Source organism: Muntiacus reevesi, chromosome 1 (assembly GCF_963930625.1).
Source record: "Muntiacus reevesi chromosome 1, mMunRee1.1, whole genome shotgun sequence".
NCBI lineage: Eukaryota > Metazoa > Chordata > Mammalia > Artiodactyla > Cervidae > Muntiacus > Muntiacus reevesi.
In genome coordinates, this window is record NC_089249.1 from 113,102,625 (window position 1) to 113,125,082 (window position 22,458).

General features: G+C 35.2%; 1 protein-coding gene and 1 pseudogene across 17 annotated transcripts in view; one reads left to right on the plus strand and one right to left on the minus strand.

Moving 5' to 3' along the window:
* ZNF644 (zinc finger protein 644) overlaps positions 1 to 22,458 on the plus strand; it is a 100,890-nt gene that overhangs the window by 21,831 nt on the left and 56,601 nt on the right. For 13 of the 17 annotated variants that reach the window (XM_065909038.1, XM_065909028.1, XM_065909129.1 and 10 more), the window contains one exon: positions 12,839 to 12,899. The exons of 3 other annotated variants lie outside the window; for them this stretch is intronic. In XM_065909038.1, the coding sequence (XP_065765110.1) occupies positions 12,856 to 12,899 (44 nt within the window). In that variant the 5' untranslated portion in view covers positions 12,839 to 12,855. Of the gene's footprint in view, positions 1 to 8,387; positions 8,437 to 12,838; positions 12,900 to 22,458 lie in introns of all 17 variants that reach the window. One more of the 17 variants, XM_065909047.1, reaches the window with a different exon arrangement.
* LOC136163453 (ferritin light chain pseudogene) lies at positions 18,983 to 19,510 on the minus strand (annotated as a pseudogene).

Consider the following 22,458-nt stretch of genomic DNA (forward strand, 5'->3'; position numbering starts at 1 on the left):
AGAGTGGAGAACCCTGTGGACAAAGGAGCCTGTTGGGCTGTAGTCCATAGGGTCACGAAGAGTCAGACCTGACTGAAGTGACTAAGCACACAGAGTATATTTATGTTCCATTTCAGAAGCTGTTCAACATTTTTTTTCCTGAAGTGTTTGTAGCAGTTTATAATCAGCAGCAGAGTTCCTTTTGTACTGTATCTTCTGCAGCACTTTATATTGTTAATATTTAATTTTAGCCATACTAGAGGGTATGTTGTACTTTCTCTTAGTGGTTTTACTTTCTATTTCCCTGACTGCAAATGTGATTGAATACCTTTTTAATATGTTTCTGACAAGATTTCATAATTACTTTGTGTGTATTTCAAAAGAATGTGTAATCTTCAGTTTTTTGGGTGCAGTATTTATGTGTTTGTTAAGTCACTTTGTTAATCATGTTGTTTAAAACTTCTACATCCGTATCAGGTTAATTTCTGCATACTGGGTCTATTAGAGAGAGATGTTAAAATCTTCTGCTGTGGTTCTGGATTTGCTTTGCTGTCCATTTTCGGTTTATATATTGGAATCTGTGTGGTTGGGGAACATAAATTTAGAATTGTTTCATGTTTCTGATGAATTAAAGCTTTTACCATTGTTGATTCTTGTTGATACTTTTTGCTTTGAAGTCTACTTTTATTGCTAATAACATAGCTACACAAACCTTCTTATAGTTAGTGTTTGTGTGGTTTGTTTTCTCCCTGCAACCTATTTTAAATTTTTCTGCCCCTTTATGTTTTACAACTGTTTTTTGTATACACCATATCATTGTTTTACTTTCAGTCCCATCTAACACTTAGTCTTTTAATTATAACATAAAAATTCATTCATATTTCATAAATTAATGCTTATAGGGACTTGAATTATCTTATTATGTGCTATTTATTGTGACTGTTGTATTATTTTTCTCACTCAAGAATGCTGTCTTTTTTTGTTCACTATTTTTATTACTTGTTCCTTTCCTCATTTTTTTTTTAAACTATCTTGTCTGCTAGCCACAAATCTAATTTTTGTTTATTGGAAAATACGTGTTTTTCTTTTTTGAAGAATAGCATCACTGAACTTGAAGATGTTCCAGTATCCATTTTTTTTCTGGTGATAAGTCAGCCATTAGTTGCATTGTCATTTCTCATATATAACCAGTCACTTTTTTCTGGCTGCACTCAAGGTATTTTTTTGGCCTTTAGTAGGTTGATTATGTATGATATATATGTAGAAGTGATTGTTCATATTCATCATACTTGGGTTTGTTGAGATTCTTGGATCTACAAGTTAATATTTTATACCAAATTTGAGATGTTTTTGTTCATTATTTCTTTAGGAAAAATTATTCTGTACTTTTTTTTACTCTTGCTCACTTTCTGTTACATCTTATTGTACATACATGTTGAATTGAATTTCATCTATTTTGAACTGCCTGATATTGTCCTACTGGTCTCTGAGACTTTAAATTTTTCTTCAGTCGTTTTACTCTGTGTTTTTTGGATTGAATAGTTTTATTGGTCTATCTTCAAGCTCACCAGTTCTTTCTTCTTCCATCTCTAATCACCTCCTTTTGGTGAATTTTTATTTTAGTTATTTTTTTTTATCAGCTTTTTCTTTCTTATAGTCTCTGTCAACTCTTTGAATGTGTGTTCTTTTAATTCTCATAACATACTTAAAATAGCTGCTTGGAGTTCTTTATATGCTAACACTTAGATTCTATATTCGGAGTACTCAGAATTGTCTCTCTTAACATCCCCTTTTTCCTGAATATGGATCACTGTTTCCTGTTTCTTTGCAAATCATGTAGTTTTTGTCTGATCTGTTTCTTTGCAAATCATGTAGTTTTTGCCTGAAAACTGAACTTTATGTTTTAGTGACTGGACTCTTAATGTTCTGAGAATTCTTGGGTGAAGTTTATAGACAGATTTTGAAGCTTGCTTATGGTTTACATATTTCTAGAGATTCTGCTGATTCCCAACTGTTCTGCTGGAGTTGGATTCTGTCCTTTGACATTTCAACCTTGTAGGGCTTCAGCTTTTGCTGCCAAAACTGTGCACAGTGGAATGTACCCTGTTGAAAAAACATCACACTCACAGTAAAGCTCTGTTCTTCAAGTGTAAGCTTTCTCTCCAGCCTCTGTCAACTTTTCCCCCTCAACTTCTTCCATTTTCCTCTGTGCATACATAGTTTTATCAGTCATTCAGTGATTTAGGCAAAGTTTATCCTGAGAATTTTTGTTACATTTCTGTTTTGATTCTCTCACTACCATGCTTTCTCCATTTAAATTTCCAATTGCTTTTCCATGCCTCAGTTTTGAGCCCTGAAATGATGTTATCTTTCTCCAGAGATAATTTTTGTTTGCTCAAGCCACTTCTGGAGTCTCTAACATTCTGGGATTACCTTAATTACATGTTAAGGATTGAGTTGTTTTATTTTTTTTAATCTGGCTACTTAGATGTCTTCAGGTGGGGTTGCAATGTATGAAAGAACTTTTTTTTACTTCTGGTTCACTAGAGTATAATCGTTTAGGATCTCGACTCAAAAGAGTGGGTGACGTTTAGTTTGGTTTTAACCAATTCTGAACCTTGCGATCTCAGTTTGATCCCACTAGCTCTAGAGCAATGTTAGAAATAGCGATCAGTTTCTCAACTGCATCATCTGGATTAGCAAATAAGCCCAAGGTAAAAGCATGCTTAGGTGCTAGGTTTATATCTCTAGGTCTCCATCTTGTCTTGGATCTTGGCCTGATCATTCTTTACTGTTGTATTAGCTTTTTGATGGCACCAAATTGACAGTTTTTAATATTTTGCTGTTTTTTTCTAGTAGGTCTCAGTGAGTCAATTGATAAATATTACCTATTCTGCTGTTATTGCAGCCATTTGAATTGACATGTTTGAATCAATGGATGTAAATGATAGAATAATGTCTCCATCCCTTGGCTTTGATTGTTTTCTGTGGTGAATTCATTGCTAAGTGTGTTATCTCCACGAGGTGGCAAAGATGGGCACTACCTGCTGTGATATACATCATTGTCATAACCGTGATTTCCGCTGAAGAGTGTACCTTTCCCAGTAGTCCTTGCAGGTATCGTAAGAAGGATTCCAAATTTCCCATTCTGGCTATGTTGCCATCCATTATATAGTAATGGTAACTAGGAGCAAAAGGTACTCTGATCAGTCTAGGTATCATTTGTTCATCCCTTGATCCAGGGGCTTAAGATTGGTGCAGTTGTAACAGATACATATTAATACTGTTTCCCAAAGGAAGATACCATTAGCATAAATAGGAAAAAGAATGTTAGGCAAAGAAGCAGATTGTTCTGTAACAGTTTTTATAGATTTAAGGCATACCCTGAAAGATTTGATTGTATTGTTGGATCCAGTAAAACTACCTTGCAACACAATTTCATGAGAGATTGTAGTTGACTGATAACTTGTTAAAATTATTTTGCTCAGTTTGTGTATCTCTGAGCCTGACAAACTGACAGATATTTTCTAGAGTCACTGTTAGTAAAACAATAAAAGAGACTTTTATGCCTCCTTTTCCCATTGTTTTCAGAAGTTGAGAGACCTACATCAGTTGTTAATCTGCAATGACTCCTTCTAGGGATAAGAATAATATGGTATCTTTAAAATAGGGTTGCTGTATCAGTTGGCTATTGCTGTGTAACAAATTACTCTAGAACTTGACATAAAACAAACACTTATTATTAGAGTAAGTCTGAATCACACAGAATTTCTTGTCTTGGTAGGGCTCATTTAAGTCTGCATTCAGAACCAGGTCAGGAGAATGATTCTGCCACTGCTGGATGGGGGTTCTCTAGGATGGACTGGTGTGGGACATCTGGGCTTTCCTCTTGTCCTCTAGTAGATTAGTTTGGGTTTGTTCTTATGGTAGTGGCAGGATTGCAAGAGAGCAGCAACATACATGGCCTCTTGAAGCCTAGCTCAGAACTGGCTAACTGTGACATTTGCTACATTCTATTGATCTTCCTTAAAAGGTCAAGCCTGGAGTAAACAGGTCTGTGGAAAGATCTCTTGGTAGTGTTAGTCACTCAGTCATGTCTGACTCTCTTTGTGACCCCATGGACTGTAGTACACCAGGCTCCTCCCTCCATAGAATTCTCCAGGCAAGAATATTGGAGTGGGTAGCCATTCCCTTCTCTAGGAATTCTCCTGACCCAGGGATTGAACCCAGGTCTTCTGCACTGCAGACAGATTCTTTACAGGCAGTCTGAGTGACCAAGGAAGCCCATCTCTTGTTAGGGGAAACTGCAAAGTCTCATTGCCAAGTGCATGAATAATGAATGGGATGGTACAGAATTGGGGTTATTTTTGCAGACAGACTTTTGATTCATGCTGTAGAATTTTTGATGTTATTTTATTCTAGATTGATCCCCATTGTATTTCAGTAGGAATTGTGTTTAAGAATAGAAGTTGTGACAAGTGTAAATTAAATACATTGATCCGTCCAGTAGTCAAGATGACTTACACTTGTTTCATGGAGTGTGTCTGATGGGGTTTTGTAAGCATTGTTCATGGACAGAGTTATCAGTTGTAGGTAATTGTAATGCCTGTTGTAGTACCAGTTGTAAGTATTAATAGATGATTAATTTATACTGTTACTCTCTTGATTATAAGTGACAATTTTTTGTGTGTTTATCATTATCATTCTAACCTTCTTAATTTGACTTTATTTTGCCCTGCATATTACTCTTTGCATATTGTGATATTTTAAACAGATTTGTTGAAGTACAATTGATACATAATAAATCACACAGGTTTAAAGTGTGCAATTTGAATAGATTTGATATCTGTATATACCCATGAAGTCATCACAAGATAATAAATATATCCTTTATCTTCCGAAGTTTCCTTGTGCCCCTTTGTAATCCTTTCCAATTTATTGCTTCTTCCCTAATGCACAATAACTGATCTGCTTTTTGTCACTTGATACATTAGTTTGAATTTTCTAGAATTTTATGTGGATGAAGCTGTGCATTATGAGATCTTTTTGTCTGCTTTTTTCCACTCAGCATGATGTTTTCAGATACATCTGTGTTGCATGTGTCTTGTTGCAAAGTTAAATTCTACTTTGTTCATTGTATATAACTTAAAGCTTTATATGTTGTTGGATATTTTTCCCTCAGCTTTGGCTGTTATAAATAAAGATGATCATTTGTATATAAGTCTTTGTGTGAACATACGCTTTGTTTCTTTGGGTAAACACCTACTAAGTGTTTGATATTTTAAGATATGGTGATACAGTTTTTACAAAGTGATTGTACCATTTTATCTTCCTGCATGTGTGTATTAGCATTTCAGTTGTGTAGTGATAACTTGTTGTGGTTTTAACTTGCATTTCCATGTTGACAAATGATACTAAGCATGTTTTCATGTACTTATTTTTCATTCATGTATCTTTGATGAAGTACTGCTTCAGATTTTCCACCTGTTTTTTATAATTGAGTTTCTTTTTGTTATAATTGAGGTTTTAAAAACAGATTTGTTTATTGGTGGATATAATGACACATTTAAAGTGTATACTATGATAAGTTTATATATATATATATACACACACACACACACACATAACATACACTGAGGAAGTCATCACTACAACCAGGATAATGAATATATTTATCACCCCCCAAAGTTTCCTCTTGCCACTTTGTAATTCTTTTTTTTCAGTTGCATCCCCCTTTTGGGTATGATCTAGATCTGTAGAATTTTGTATTTTGTGAAACTGAAACTCTACTATTAAAACACAATTTTTTATCCCCCCCCTCCCATCCTTAACCCTTGGCCGCCACCTTTCTGCTCTTTTGTTCTGTTATCTTGACTATGTTAAATACCTCATATTGAAATCATACAATATTTATTTTGTAATTGGCTTATTTCACTTAGCATAATGTCCTCAAGTTCATCCATGATGTAGCGTGTAACAGGATTTTCTTCATTTTTAAAGACTACCTAATATTCCATTGTATGTATATGCCACATTTCCTTTATTCATTCATCTGCTGCTGAGCATTGAGTTTGCTTCTGTCTCTTGAATAATGCTACAAGATACATGAGTATACAAATATCTCTTTGAGATCCTGTTGTACTTTGAATTATTTTGGTATATATCCAAAACTAAGATTACTGGGTCATATGCTAATTCTGTTTTTAATTTTTTGAGATACTGCTTCACTATTTTCTGTAATTGTAACATTTTACATTCCCCCTTACATTACACAAGAGTTCCAATTCTCTGTATCCTTTCCAGCACTTATTATTTTCTGTTCTTTTGGTAGTGGCCATTCTGTTGAGATATGAAATATCTTATTGTGGTTTTGATTTGCATTTTTCTTATGATTAGCAATGTTGAACATCTTTTCATATATTCTTTGGACATTTGTATATTTGTCTATTCAGATCTTTTACCTGTTTTTAAATAGGATTGTTTTTGTATTTTTGTTGTGGAGTTGTAAATATTACTTACATATTTCAGATATTTAACCCCTTACCAAAAATATGATTTGTAAAAATTTTTTCTCATTCTGTAGATTGCCTGTTCACTGTATTGATTGATTCCTTTGATGAAGAGGAATTTTTAATTTTGAGGTAGTCTGCCTTGTCTATTTTTGCTTTTGTTGTCTCTGCTTTTGGTGTCATATTCAAGAAATCAATGCCTAAAACTCAGTGTCTGAAGCTTTTGGCCTTTTTCTTCTCAGGATTTTAGCTGTCATGTTTAGGTCTTTGATCTGTTTTAAGTTTATTTTTTAATGTTGTGTTAGGTAAAGATCCAACTTCATTCTTTTGCATGTTTTGATCCAGTTTTCCCAGTTGTGTAGTATTGACATCATTATAAAAAATCATTTGACCACACATGCATGGGTTTATTTCTGGACTCATTCTCTTTTTTTGAATCTTCTCTTTTTTTGGTTTGTATGTCTGACTTTATGTCAGTCCCACACTGTCTTGCTTACTGTTGCTTTGTAATATGTTTTGAAATGAGGAAGTGTGAGAGTTAATATGTTGAAACACAACTGATATTTGAGTGTTGTTTTTATATCCTGCAAAACTGCTGAGACCATTTACTAGCTTTAACATTTTTAAAGAATTTTCAAGATTTTCTATGTATAAGATCATGTTATCAGCAAACGGGTGACGTGACTTCCTTGTTTCTATTGTGTGCCTTTTAATTTTTTCCTGTCTAATTGCTCTGGTTTGTACTTCGAGTACTGTGTTGAATAGAAGTAGCAAGTGTGGGCATCCTTACCTTCTTTTTGCTCTCAAAGAAAAAGCTTTCAATCTTTGACTAGAGTATGATATTAATGGTGGACTTTTCTCATGTGACTTTTACTGTGTTGAAAAGTAAAACACAGTTTTACTTTTGTTACCAGTTTATTGCATGTTTCTACATAAAATGATTTTGAGTCTTGTCAAAAGTTTTTTTTCCATCAATTGAGATGGTCACATGGTTTCTGTCCTTCCTTCTATTAATGTGATGCGTTTCATCAATTGATTTTTGTCTGTTGAACCATCCTTGCCTTCCAGGAGTAAATCCAATTTGCTCATGGTGAATATCATTCAGTTTGCTGGTGTTTTGTTGAGGCGTTTGGCAAATACTCATGTATGTCTGTAGTTTTCTTGTTGTGTCTTTGTCTTTGGTATCAGCATAAAGCTAATCTCATTAACCTTAATGAGAATGAGTTTGCATATGTTCTTTTGTGTTCAGTTTTTGAGAAGAGTTTGAGGAGAATTCTTGCTTAAATAGTTGGTAGAATTATTTAGTGAAATCACCTGGTTCTTCATTTCTTCATTGAGAGGGTTTTGATTATTGCATCAGTCTCCTTATCTAGTTATAGATCTGTTCAGATTTTTTAGTGCTTCATGATTTGGTCATCATAGATTGTGTTTTTATTGGTATATAATTGCTCATAGTAATCTCATAATTCTTTGACATTCATTGTAATGTCCCCGCTTTTATCATCTTGTTTGAATAATCTCTCTTATTTTCTTAGTCTAAATAAGAATTTGTCAGTTTTGTTGATTTAAAAAAAACGCATTTTTCCTCTTATTTCTGTTCTTTATCACTGCTTTATTATTATTTCTTTTACTAACTTTTGGCTTAGTTCTTATTTAAGTATAAAGTTAAGCTGATGATTTAAGATCTTCTTTTTTTAATGTGAGCATATAAACTTTCTTCTTAGTACTGCCGTCACTGTATCCCATTAGTTTTGGTATGTTGTGTTTTCAAAATATTTTCTAAATTCCCTTGTGATTTCTTCTCCGACCCATTGGTTGTTTAAGAGTTAGTTGTTTTGTTTGCTGTATTTATGGATCTTCTTATTTTCTTTTTGCTGTTGATTTTTCATTTCATTCCAGTGTGGTGAGAGAAGATAGTTGGCATGAATTCAGTCTTTGAATGAATTTGGTAAGACTTGTTTTGTGGCCTACCTTACATATATTTTTGCTGTTATCTGCATTTGGGGTTTCATTCTGAAGCCATTTCTAATTTGTCAGTGTTTAAATTTCTAAAATATATTCATGCCTTTTCTGTACACTGAAAATATTTGAAAAATGAAGACATTATTTATTAGAAATTTTAGATTTATAGAAAATTTGAATAGAAAGTATAGAGTTCCCACTCTACCCTTCCTCCCCCGTGGACACTTTGTTTTCTCTGTTATTAACAACTTACTTTAATATGGTGCAATTGTTACAATTAGTGAACCAATATCGTTACATCATTATTAACTAAAGATCATAGTTTATTCAAATTTTCTTAGTTTTTACCTAATGTTATTTTACTCTTCCAGGATCCCACTCAGGATACTGCATTACATTTAGTTGTCATTTCTCATTAGACTTTTTAAAACTGTATTTTTAATGACTTTGACAGTTTTGAGGAATATTGGTTAGGTATATTATAGGATTTTCCTCTATCAAAATTTGTCTGATGTTTTTCTCATGATTAGAGTGGGATTGTGGGCTTTAGGGAGGATATATTTGACATTTTAGCTTGCAGCTTTCTCTTAAAATGTACTTTATGAGATAAAACCAGCTCTATCAGTTACTTAAGTGTTTTTTCTGTGTCCCCTTCCAGTATTTGCCTAAAGAATATCCTAATTATATTATACTTTAGGTATGGATTTAAAGGGAACTTTCTGTCTAGTGTTAGTCACTCATCCCTTTCTGACTCTTCGTGACCTCATGGACTATAGCCCACTGGGCTCCCCTGTCCCTGGAATTCTCCAGGCAGGAATACTAGAGTGGGTTGCCATGACCTTGTCTAGGGGATCCTCCCAACCCAGGGATCATATGCAGGTTTCCTGCATTGCAGGCAGATTCTTTACCATTTGAGCCACCAGGGAAGCCTACCTCCTATCAAACTTCTTTATAAGATACTCCCTTTAAACAAGATAGTGTTTATAATGGCCTGGTTTGTCTCTTTGAGGAGCAAATACAATTAAAAGTGGGTTTTTCCCAGACTGAAATTAAACTGCTAAACTGTTATTTAAAGTATCAGCCTGCCCATGTAAGAGACCTGGGTTCAATCCCTGGGTTGGGAAGATCCCCTTGGAGAAGGGAATGGCTGTCCACTCCAGTATTCTTGCCTGGATAATCGATTGCATGGACAGAGGACCCTGGTGGGCTACAGTCCATGGGGTTGCAAAGTGTCAGACACGACTAAGTGACTAGCACACAAATTCAAAAAATTAGTTACTGTGTGTAGTATTTGTATATGCTTTTGTGCAAACATGCATATTTTTTTGTATTAGTTGGCTAGGGCTACTGTAATAAAAGACCACAGACTAGGTAACTTAAGAAATTTATTGTCTCACAAGTCTAGAGGCTAAAAGTTCAAGATTTGAATGTTAGGTTTGGTTTCCCCTGAGACCTCTCTCCTTGCAGATGTCAGTCTTCTCACTATGTCTTCACAGGGCTTTTCCTCTGTGCCTATATCCCTGGTATCTCTCTCTTGTTAATTAATGTAAGAACACCAGGCATGTTGGGTTAGGGCCCCATCCTTATGACCCTGTTTAACCTTTATTACCTCCTTATAGGCCCTGTCTCCAAATATAAATTGTATTGGGAGTTAGAGCTTCAACATACAAATTTTATAGGGACACAGTTCAGTTTGTAACAAGTTTTATGTAGTGCTTCTGATTTATCTCCCAGACAACTTGCCATCTTCAGTATGTTTATTTCCTAGGCTGCTCTCACAGATTACCAGAAACTAGATTGCTTGAAATAACAGAAATTTAATTCTGTCAGTTCTGAATGCCAGAAGTCTGGAATCAGTATCACTGGGCAGAAGTCAAGGTATCATCAGTGATGTTCTCTGTATAGGAGAATCTGTTCCTTTCCTTGTCTCAATTCCTGGCTATGGCTGCAGTTTTCAAGGCCAGTGTTTTCTAATCTCTCTGCCCTGACTTCACCTTCTCTGTGTGTCATCAAATTTTTCCATGTCTCCCACTTTGTAAGTGATTGCATTTAGGGCCCATGTAGATAATCCAGGATAGTCTCTCCATCTCAAAATCTTTAACGTAAATCACACCTGCAAAGACATTTTTTTCCCTCTTGCCATATAAAATAAACTTCACAGATTTGAGGGAATAGGATGTGGATATCTTTTACAGGACCATTTTTTATCCTATCATACTGAGCGTTTCATAGGAGATTTCTGATGTTCTCAGTTTGATTTATGATTTAGTTTGTAATAGGTCTCTAGATAGTTTTGGGTAGGTGAAGGCTGGTGGCAATGCGTGGCAGAATATTTTCATCTCTTCTAAACATTATGCGAGAAACTGGAGGTCTGTGTTCTCAGTGGGTGCTCCAAGAAGTATCAGCATTAGCATGACCTTAGGAACTTCAGAAATTCAAAATGGTCAGCTGGATTTCCCTTGTGGCTCAGCTGGTAAAGAATCTGCCAGCAATGCAGGGTTCAATTCATGTGTTGGGAAGATTCCCCTGGAGAAGGGGAAGGCTCCCCACTCCAGTATTCTGGTCTGGAGAGTTCCTTGGACTGTATAAAGTCCATGGGGTCCCAAAGAGTTGGTCGGACAGGACTGAGTGATTTTCACTTTGACAATCTTAGACTTGCTAAATAAGGAATTCTGAGAGTAGAGCCTAGCCATATTTGCATAATAAGCCTTCTGGGTGATTCCTACGTACATTGAAGTTTGAGAACCACTTTTCTAGACTGTAGACATTATTAATGTTAAAACCATATTCACCTTCCTCTCCAATATTTTTTCTGCTTAATACTAAACTTAAATTAGTCTAGCATTATTGTCCACAAACTGTTTTCTGTAGAGATAGATGGAAACATGTAGTGCCAAATCTTAGTACTGTTCCTCAGTGAAATTAATTCATTTACTCAATAAAAGTTTGCACTGGGCTCATTCTTGTTAGTTGTATGTTTACTTAGATGTAGTCCTTTTATAAAGTAACGTTACTGACATCCAGAAATGATAGAAATTTTTTCTCTAGTCTTTAAACATGTGAATTAAATTCATTAGACTGAATTTTACTTTCCTCTCTTCTGTATCCTATGTACATGTGGGGATACAATGTAAAATATCTAATCTTTCATTTTGCCTACACTACATTGTTAGGTTTTTATTATGTGCTATCCAGTGAAAGTGCTGAAGTGAGATAAATTAATTATTATGCTCAATGTGTCCACAGTGTAGCTTAGAAAACCCACAAGTAAACAGTTTATATAGAGTTATCACTAGTTGCTATTTGAGAAATCACTAGTTGTAATTGAGAAACACAGCTTTACATAGTTGAAGAAATTAAAGAAAGATCTGCCAGGGTGACTAAATATCAAAAAACTAGTATAAAGGTGTTAGCAAGGTTAAGGAGAAATAAAAAGTAAGTATAGTTCACCATGCGAAAAGACTGAGAAAGAGCTTAGGGGCTCTTCTGGGAGTTGAAGGGGTTTAGTAGAAACTTGAAGTGAGGAAGAGAGTAAAGATTGGAGAGATAGATGAGACTCAGGTCACTGATGAGTACTGTGAAGGACTTGAGGCATAGATGTGATTCTTCAGGGTAGTCATTGGAAAATGATTATTAACAATGTTTGGGACGGATAAATTCGGTGGATAGGGAGTCTAGAAACACAAGTTACAGTAATCTAGGTGAGAACAGTAGTAGCTGTGGTGGCGCTGTTTTTTGAAAATAAAAATTCAGAGGAGTAACAAGCTGATTTTCAGGAAGGGCAAAAGCTGAAGTGTAGAATTCAGAGTAGGATATATTAAAGTTTTAGAATTTGTGAAGTGTGATAAAATTAGGGGTAGGTGATTTTTGACAAGTAAATTTTCAGTGGAGTTAGGCTGAAGGTGTCATTATACTGGATTGAAGGTTAAATTGAGGAACCTAGAGAGTATCAATATTTACTATTCTCTACAATAATCTTCCCTGGCATTTAGTAAATATTTAATCAATGTTAGCCATTATTATGGCTACTATTAATATATACTTTTATGACAGCTCTTTTTTTTAAAACTTTTTGGTGTATTTTTGGCATATATGTAATATTAGATAAGCATTGACATAGATAGAAGTCTGTGTTTTATTCAGAAATATTTTAATTCTTGCTATTTGCCATACTATTAATATTAATGGAAACAAGAGCACTAAGAAGTTTGTTTTTCATTTGAATAGATAATTATTCCTCAAGTAAAGGTAGCTGGCAATAGTTTCTTGAAAGTTACTGTAATAATTTAATTTATGGTTTTTAATTTAAAAAATAGTATATCATAGATATATTTATTCATACCTGAAGCAGAAAAACTAAATGATTGCCTTTACATGTATTCTTTCAGGTTTGATTTAATTTCGAATGAGATTGTTCTTGCAGCGAGATGTTAATAAGACAAAATCTAGGTAAGTAGAAGACGACTTTGTTAAATATTACAAATCAAAATAGGAATAATACAAAAATATATGTTTAAAAAGCATACCTCCAAATCCAAAGCAATGAGTCTTTAAATAAAATTTTGAAATACAAAGAAAACAACTTTTTGATACACTTGGTTCATTTGATTTGATGGAAGTAAAAACACAGCTGTCAAATAGTAGAACTACATTCTTAATTTTCCTCCTTTTATGCTGTGATTGACTTAAGTATGCAGTTTCCAGTGACCCTTAAACACGTTCGAAAATCAAGTTGATATTTGGTTTAGCTACTTGGAATCCAGCTCAATAAGAGATTTGCTTAGATTTCTTCAGTGTTTCCTTCTTAAAACTTCTTGAGTCATCTTTGCTTTTGTGAAATTTACTTTCTTATTTCCATTAATAAAACACTTCCACAGTTATTTAAATTTGCCAAATTATGACTTTTTACAGTAATGTAATGTTCAGAGTTATAAATGATTGTTTTAATATTTTTTGTATTTCTACTGAATGACTTCTGGTTTAGCATTCATATCTATTTTAATTTTTTAAGACTGTTGACTTCAGAAAATTGAATTGTAATCATGTACTTCTGGTCTGATATGTGAAAGATTGCTTTTTTAATAATATAAATTGAGATGTTAAAAGGATACATTTACTAATCTGTTGGTAAGTGAACATGGCTTCAGGATATAAAGAGATGAAAAAGAATACTTTGATTACATTAAAATTAACTCCGGTCTTTCTGAATCTAACTAGATGTTTCAGCTGTCAAAGCCATGCTGACCTCAGTGGTTTAAAAAAGCCTGGGATGAGAAGTGCTGTTGAGTAATGTGCAGTGAGATGGTATATTCTCAAGTAGTGGTTTAGTCATAGTTTGAAGGGACGTTTCTATTTTACTGGTATTATGCTGTAATAATAGTGGTGATTTGGAGAATACTTACTATATTAGGTGCTTCTCATGCCTTATTAGTCTTTACAGTACATCTTATAAGGTAGATACTGATGTCTAGAAAATTTTTATCTTTTGGTTAATAGTGAACTATTTCCTTTTTTTTTTTAAAGAAACTATTTTCACAGCACTTATTATAAGGAACACTTGCCTATATATCTTTCTGAAGCTAGTTGAATACAGTGTCTACTAGGGTGTTTATTCTGTTTTCTTGAGAAGGCAATGGCACCCCACTCCAGTACTCTTGCCTGGAGAATCCCATGGACGGAGGAGCCTGGTAGGCTGCGATCCATGGGGTTGCTAAGAGTCCGACACAACTGAGCGACTTCACTTTCGCTCCTCACTTTCATGCATTGGAGAAGGAAATGGCAACCCACTCTAGTGTTCTTGCCCGGAGAGTCCCAGGGACAAGGGAGCCTGATGGGTTGTTGTCTATGGGGTCGCACAGAGTCGGACACAACTGAAGTGACTTAGCAGCAGCAGCATTCTGATTTCTTTCGAGTTAGATATTGCTTGTGGGATGACACTGGTTTTAACTTACTCTGGTTTTGTGTGTGCTCAGTTGGTCAGTCATGTTGACTATTTGTGGTTCCATAGACTGTAGCCCATCAGGCGCCTCTGTCCATGAAGTTTTCCAGCAAGAATATTGGAGTAGGTTGACATTTTCTCCTCCAGAGGATCTTCCTCACCCAGGAACTGAATCCAAGTCTCCTGTGTCTCCTGCATTGGCAGGCGGATTCTTTACCACTGCACCACCATTTTATTCCAGCACAATTACATATGCATTTGCTTTTTTGTTAAGGTATAATATACATTTTTATTAGATTAAGTATGGTAAAATGTGGAAAATTTAAAGTGTAGAGCTAAATAAGGTTTTTACATGTATAACCTGTGTAATTTAAGATGTAGAACACTGTCATTGTCTCAGAAAGTTCCTTGTGCTCTTTCCTTTCCAATCCAGTAGCCTTTCCCCCATAGTGAGCATCTTTCTAAATTCTGTCAACATAGCCTAGTTGTGCCTGTTTTTGAACTTTATGTACATAGAATTATATAATATATACTCCTATATCTGGCTGTTTTCATTCAACACAAGTGTTTCTGAGTTTCATCCATGTTGTTGTGTTAGTAGTTTATTATGTTTATTGCTGAGTAATATTCTATTGTGTTAACACAAATTTAGGTTTTCTCTATGATTTTGTTCCTTGTATTCTCAATGTTTCTGCCCTCACCTGCCAACTTTCTGCATTGCTTTCTTTCCACTAGTTGTCTCCTTCTTTGTCCCCCGTCACCTGCACAGTAAAGTGTGAACTCGTAGCATGTTATATCATTACCTCATTACAGCTGTTCTAGAATTATCTGAATAAGCATGATGTTTATGTTCCTAGTTTTAGTTCCATGTATATGTTGTCATTCTTCTCCCACCCTCTTGTCTCCCCAACTGCGAATATGTTTTCTCCTGGTTGTCAGCTTATCTCTTGAAATAGTTCATCTCAAGCATCATCTTGTCCTTTGAGCCAGACCTGTCCATTCCAGATTAGTCTGTTTTCTTTACTAGACTGTGAATTCTTTGAGGGTATATACCATCTATATCTTATTTATCTTAGTAGCACAGTGTCAGAATGCTATGTGAACTTAGTGATTTATTACACACAGAACAGCCAGTAGAGTTCTCTCTCTATTAAATAGGGTTCAGAGTACTGGCTGGAATGGGATGAGGGCATTGCACTTCAGTTGCTGTTAGACTGTAAGAAGGAGCCAATGAAGGCAATCCAAAGATAGGCAGTTTGGAAAGAGAAGTAAAACATCCTACTAGTCTTCTTTCAGTCCAGTTGGAATAAAATGGCTAATAATGTTCTTAGTCCAGATGTTAAGGAATATTGAGTGTCATCATTGATTTTGATTATTCTTTCCAAATAAAGGCATTAATCCATGTTTTGGAAATTGGAGTGTTTGCTACTAATATTTTCTCTGTGAGTTTCTGCTAGGTAGACTAATACATAGAAATCCTGATCACATCTTTAAGAAGTGAAGAAAACTTTTCCTCATGTTCCTGAGGGTAAAAAACTACTGGAGAGGAGGAAAAAAATTGAATCATAGTCTGGAATTGTAATAACATTATTGATTCCTGTGACTTAGGAAGCTTGTTATTTGCTGAGAAGTAGTTTTAAAGATTTTGTCTTATCAATATATTTGGTAATTTATATAAACATTTTACTTTCTTAAGAAATAAAACTTAAATAAATTTAAAGCATTTTGCATTAGTTTTCTTTAATTGAGGTTTGAAGTTGGGCTAGTTGGGTTGGCTATCATAGTCACCTGGGGGGTTATTATGCCTGACGCTTTATTGCCTTCTAGCAAATCCAAAGGAAGGAGAGGTTCTCCCCCACTGGGATCAATTTGTTGCCTTCTCTTTCTGCAGCTTCTGCCATTAAGCTTGAACACAGAGTTGGGCATTGACCCCATCTCATGCTGTTCCTTGTTTTTCTTAGACACAGATTCTTATTGAATATAGAACCTTGGCTGTTTCTTTTATTTCATCCTGGATATGAAGTATGTTTAGTTCTCTTATTGATAAAAGTTTACTCTTGAGATTGCTTGATTTATGTGTCTCTAGAGGTTTTAGACCAGCTTTTCTTCTCAGAGGCTGATAGGTATACCTCAGTTTCAGACTCTTCCTCTTCATTTTGTACTTCAATATTTAACACAGCCAGATAGTGCTAAACTTTTTCATTTTGCATAATTCTTGAATCCAGGGATTTAAAGTTCTTTATGGACATCTCATATTAACTTTGTTTCTGTAACTAACCTTTCTGTGCTTCCTTTCTTTAGTAGCACTGTAGATGTGCTTCCCATTGTTGTACTATGAAAAAGAAAACTTTTTAATTAATAAAATTGTTCCTCATTCTAAATAAGATAGCACAATATACATTAGACCTTTTCCAAATATATTACCAAGTAACATTTAGTATTTTCAGAGCTTTATTTTGTACATAAAAGCCACATTTGCTTATATGTGTGAGCAAATAGTACGGAAATGCTTAAAATAAGAAGTTAAACTCTCCTCTCACTCAGCACCATACTCAAAATGGCTGGTATGTATTCTCCATTGTTTTCTGACTGTTTACTGATACATCTTGGACAGTTTTTCATATATGCGTTACCTGAGCTATTTTATTGAGGGTCTTACAGATCACTTTAAAGAATTTGGATTAGCAGACTCCTATTCAAGGAGTTTAAGTATGAGGAAGTGCTGTGGTCAGATCTGGGTTTTTGAAATGTGGAGAATTAAAATGGAGAACAAATTAGTGAAGAAACTAGATTGGAATCAGGATGACCAGTTTGTAGGGGGAGGCTGCTGGCCTGTCTTCAGAGTGGTGGTAATGGAAGAGATGTAATTCGATTTGAGAGAGGTTTAAACGAGAAAATAGGTCAACTTTGGTGTTTAGTTGTAATGAAATTTTAGTGGTAGGAGAGTAAGGAAAGAGTTGAGGATAATATCTGTGTTTCCAGCCTGGCAGTAGTACAGTAATTAGATAGGAACTGTGGAGAAGAAGCAGGTTTATAGAAAACAAGAATGAAATTTTAGCTATATTGAGCTTGAGCATTAAGTAGCTCAAGACATTTGAGTGGAAATGTCATGTGGCAGTTAGTTACAAATGGCCTATAACTTAAAGGAGATCTGAGAGTCATCAGCATTAAATCTTCATAATATCTCACAAATTAATTTTTTATTTTGATATCTCTTTGTAAGATAGCTCTGCAAAGCATCTTTGTGAAATAATTCAGTTGACCTAAAATTTTTTGAAAATGACTTGCTCTGTTTAAATTTATGAGCTGCTATTTTTATTAGAAATTCTGGTCTGTGCTTATTCTTAATTAAACAAGATTTAATATCATTAATGAACAATTAATCATACTGTTGATTGCCATAGTCTTACCAAAGATACTTGAACAGCCTAAGGATATATTAAAATGTTAAATCTTGGGTTTCCATTAATAGTGTCTAATACATAAATGCGAGTTCTGATATTTGATGATGTAAGTAGGTATTTTCCTGCCTGTGTAACAGTTTAGGTTAAAATGGTCATGAAATCTTTAGGTTAATTGTGATTCAGCAAATTGTTAAGAAAAAAGGTATATGTCACAATAGGACTTCGCCTACTTGGTTCACCATTGTACACTCACTGTCTGGAACAGCTCTTAGCACAGAGGAACTCAATAAATGTTTGTTTGAATAATCAATTAGTGTTTGTATGTAACATTCTTACTCCAGACATTAAGGTAGACTCCCTTTAACATATCTCATAGGGCAGATCTAACAGTGATGAACTTTCTCAGCTTTTAATCTTGAACTGTCTTACCTCCTCTTTCAATTTTGAAGTATAATTTTGCTGGGGATAGAATTCTTGATTGACAAGTATTTTCTTTCAGCCCTTCATAAATATGTCATTGCTTTCTGGCCTCCATAGTTTCTGATGAGGAATTACCTTCTAATCTTCATATAGACCTCTTGCATATGACCCCTGCCTCTCCATTGCTGCTTTTATTATTCATTCCTTCTCTTTTAATTTTGACAGTATTATATTAATATGACTTTGTCTTGATCTCTGTATTTATCCTATTTGGATTTTGTTGAGTTTCTTGTTTGATTAAATTCATTGCTTCTCAGGTTTTGTATGTTTATTGCCATTAATTTTTGAAATATTCTTTCTGCCTCTTGTCTCATCTGCTTCTTTGTCTCTCATTATAAATGTGTTGGTATGCTTAGTAGCGTCCGTAGGTCTCTTAACCACAGTTCATTCCTCTTTATTCTTTTTTCTACTTCTCAGACTGCATAATTTCAGTTGACCTACTTTCACAGTCACTGAATGTTTCTTCTGCTTGCTCAAATGTACTTTTGAAAGCCCACTAGTGAATTTTTCAATTTAATTATTGTTTAGTCCTAGAATTTTGGTTTGGTTCCTTTTTTTTTTGCTGCAAAAATCTTTATTGTTTCCATTTGGTCCAAGGCTTGAGAGGGGGCATCAGGGTGTTAAAATGTTGCCTAATGGCTGCAGAGAGGGCCTTCAGGCAGCCCTGATATGAGGGAAGCTCCTCAGAGGCCACTGGGCTCTAAAGGCTTCTAGTCCTGCTTGAGGGTGAGCCTTTTGAAGAGATATTCACCCAACCCAGCCTGGGGACCAGCCAGCCTGCAGAGGTTGGTCAAGGGGTTGCCCATCTTCTTGATGAGTTTCACCTCCTCATCTAGGAAGTGGTTCTCCAGGAAGTCACCGATGTGGGGGTTTGCGCGGTCAGAACCCAGGCCACGCAGATGCAAAAGGGCCTAGTTCAGGTTCTTTTCTGTGAGAGGGGTGGCTTCCATAGTGTCTTGGGTTTTACCCCACTTATCTTAAGACGGCTTCTGCAAGTCCAGAAAGAGGGCACAACTGCCATGCTGGTTTTACCTTTTCAAGAGATGCTCCATGCACTCCCGCTTCTCCTTGGCCGATTTGTGAAAAATGTGGCCCACACCCTTCAGAGCCATATCCTCGCAGTTGAAACAGAGGCCCAGAGGGAGGTAATTTTAGGAGGCTCACAGATGCATGTTGACTAGGCAATTGAAGGCAGACTCCACCTCAGTGAAATAATTCTGACGAATCTGGGAACTCATGGTTGATTGGCAATAAGGAGTTAAGCTCAAAAAATGGTGGCTGGTCATGGTGATCGTGGACAGCTTCTGAAGGTTACACATGGAAAAAAGGTTGGAAGGTGGTCAGAGGCTGGTACACAGGAGCATCCCTGGGTCTGTTCTGTCCAAGCACTGTTGAAACGACTGCCAAGTGCACTTCCTGTTTAGTTCCTTTTCATAAGTATTTATTTTATTTATTTCTCTTTATTGATATTCTCTGTATTGACACACTGTTCTCCTGGTTTCCTTTAGTTCTTTCACCATGATTTCTTTTATCTTTTTGAGCATGTTTACAACTGCCAATTTAAAAACTTTGTCCAATAAGTTCCTTCATAAACAATTTCTATTGATTTTTTTCCCTCTGAATGGGACATACTTTCTTGTTTCTTTAATATGCCTTGTAATTTTTTTCTTGAAAGTTGGACTTTTGAAATAATATAACGTGGTAGCTCTAGAAATCAGGTTCCTTTCTCTCGTGGCTTCTTGTCATTACTTAATTTGGTTTATATCATTTCTCTAAAATTTTTAACTGTATTTTTGTCATGTGTCTCTGAAGTCTCTGTTCCTTTAGTTTGTGGTCACCTGCTGGCCCAAAAAATTTCCTTAAAATGCCTAGAACCAAGAAAAGGGAAAAAAATAAAATAGAGAAAAAAATGTAAGAAGATAAAACTTTTTCCAGTTATTGCAGATTGACTTTATTTTTAGATTCTTCTCCAATTCTTAGCCATGTTACTTATAACTGCATTAGCCTTCACTTCCTGCTCCTATTGAGCTTGAAGATTAGCTAGAGGTGGAAGCTTAAGGTTTTTTCAGGTCTTTTCTGAACTAGCATTCTGCTCTAGGCATTGGTGTGAGTTTCTGGATTCCCAGTTTTATACACAGACTTTTCACAGCCCTCTTCACCAATGTATTTCTTTTCAGCTTTTCCTCCCAATCTTTCTAACATTCTCTGATTTGCTGCTTTTCTGTTTTGAGGCATTTTTGAGTTAGATGAAACAAAGATGGACATTTTTTCAGTCTTTTATTCAACTTTTAGACTGGCCAAAGCAAATATACATACTCTTTTGGGACAAAGTCTGCTCTGTTCTTTGGAGAACCAGGTCCTCAGAACAGTAATGCTGAGTAATGTCTTTTTTACTTTTGCTGTGCAAGAGGTTGGAAATAAGCTAAGTTAAAATGTCACAAAGCTCACCTACTATTTTTTTTTAAGTTTTTAGTCATTTTTATTCTAAATTTTAAATTTAAAATTGATTTTAATTTTAAATTAAAACCCTAATTTAAAAATCAATTGATCAGTTGAAACTGACTCACAAGAAATAAATATCATGAGTTTGAGGAGCCATTATTTTATCTTTGTCATCATAAAGATAGATATTTGGGAGCATTGTTTTTTTGTGTGTAATAGAATTCTGGCTATGTCTCTAAGCTAGACGAGGATGTACTGCAGGTTCATAGAGCTGACTTACAGTATCAGATATGCTCCAACTGTGCTTGTCCGCTCAGTTGTGTCCAACTCTGCGACCCCATGGACTATAACCCACCAGGCTCCTCTGTCCATGGGGTTTTCCAGGCAAGAATACTTGAGTGGGTTGCCATTTCCGTCTTCATCTCCTACCATTTTAAAATTGGTTTTTCTTGATTGAGCATTCACTTTGTTGCTTCAATCCATTTACTGTTTTCCAGAGTTTGGAAAAAGTTGTTTCTGACAGTTTGGGTTTTTTATTTTCTATTTTTTCCTTCTGATCTTTGAAAGGACAGGCCCTTGAATTTTCTTACTGTGTTCATCAGAGTTCTCCAGAGAAGCAGAACAAGTAGAGAGAGAGAGAGAGAGAGTGTATGTGTGTGTATGTAAAGAGATTTATTTCAAGAAATTAGCTCATTTGAAAATGAGGCTGGAAGTCCAAAATCTATAAAGTAGGCTAGCAGGCTGGACACCCAGGGAAGCGCTGATATTACAATTCAAAACTGAAGACTTTCAGGCTAAAGACTTGGGAAAGAGCAGATGTTGGAGCTCAAGTCTAAAGGCTGTATGCTGTAGAATTCCCTAGTGCTCAAGGGAGTCAGTTTTTCATTCTATCCAGGACTTCACCTGATTAGATTAGACCCACTGACATTATGGAAGATAATCTGTGAATTTCATATATAAAACCTTCACTGAAATTTCCTGAATGATGTTTGACCACATATTTGGATACTCTGGTCCAGCCATGTTGACATAAAATTAGCCATCACTCCATTTTAACTAACACCCTGCAGTTGATTTATGTGTGTCTTATCTTATATTGTGTGACCTCACTGTTCTCACTTCTTAGTTCCAAAATTTTTTTTTGTCTACTTCTTGGAATTTTTTGTGTAGGCATTGAGGTGTTATGTGCAAATAGGGACAGTTTTATTTTTTCCTTTCCAGTGTATATGCTTTTGTTTCCTTTTCTTGCCTTTTTGCAGTGGTTAGAACTCCAGTAGATATGTTTAATTAGAGTGGTAAGATTGGACATTCTTGCGTTTAGAAGATTTTAGAAAGAAAGCCTTCAGGCTTTGTACCATTAAATGTATGTTAGCTGTACGTGTTCTTAGATGTTCTTTTTCAAATTGAAGTAGTTTCCCTTTATTCCACATGCTGAAAATTTTTACCATGAACGAGTGTCAGGTTTTCAATTGATATGCTCATGTTATTTGAAATAAATTTCCAATTTGGAATTCTCCAGTGTTATATAGAATAATTTTCCAGTTTGGAAGTCTCCAGTGAAACCTTCTTGGCCTACAGGTTTCTTTTTGGGGAGTTTTACGATTTAAATGCACTGCCCTTAATAATTATTGGGCTACTTAAAATTAATTTCATATTGAATGAGTTATGGTATGTTGTGTTTTTCAAGATATTGGACTTATTTCATCAAATTGTTAAAGTTAGTTTTGTAAAGTTCTGCATCAGT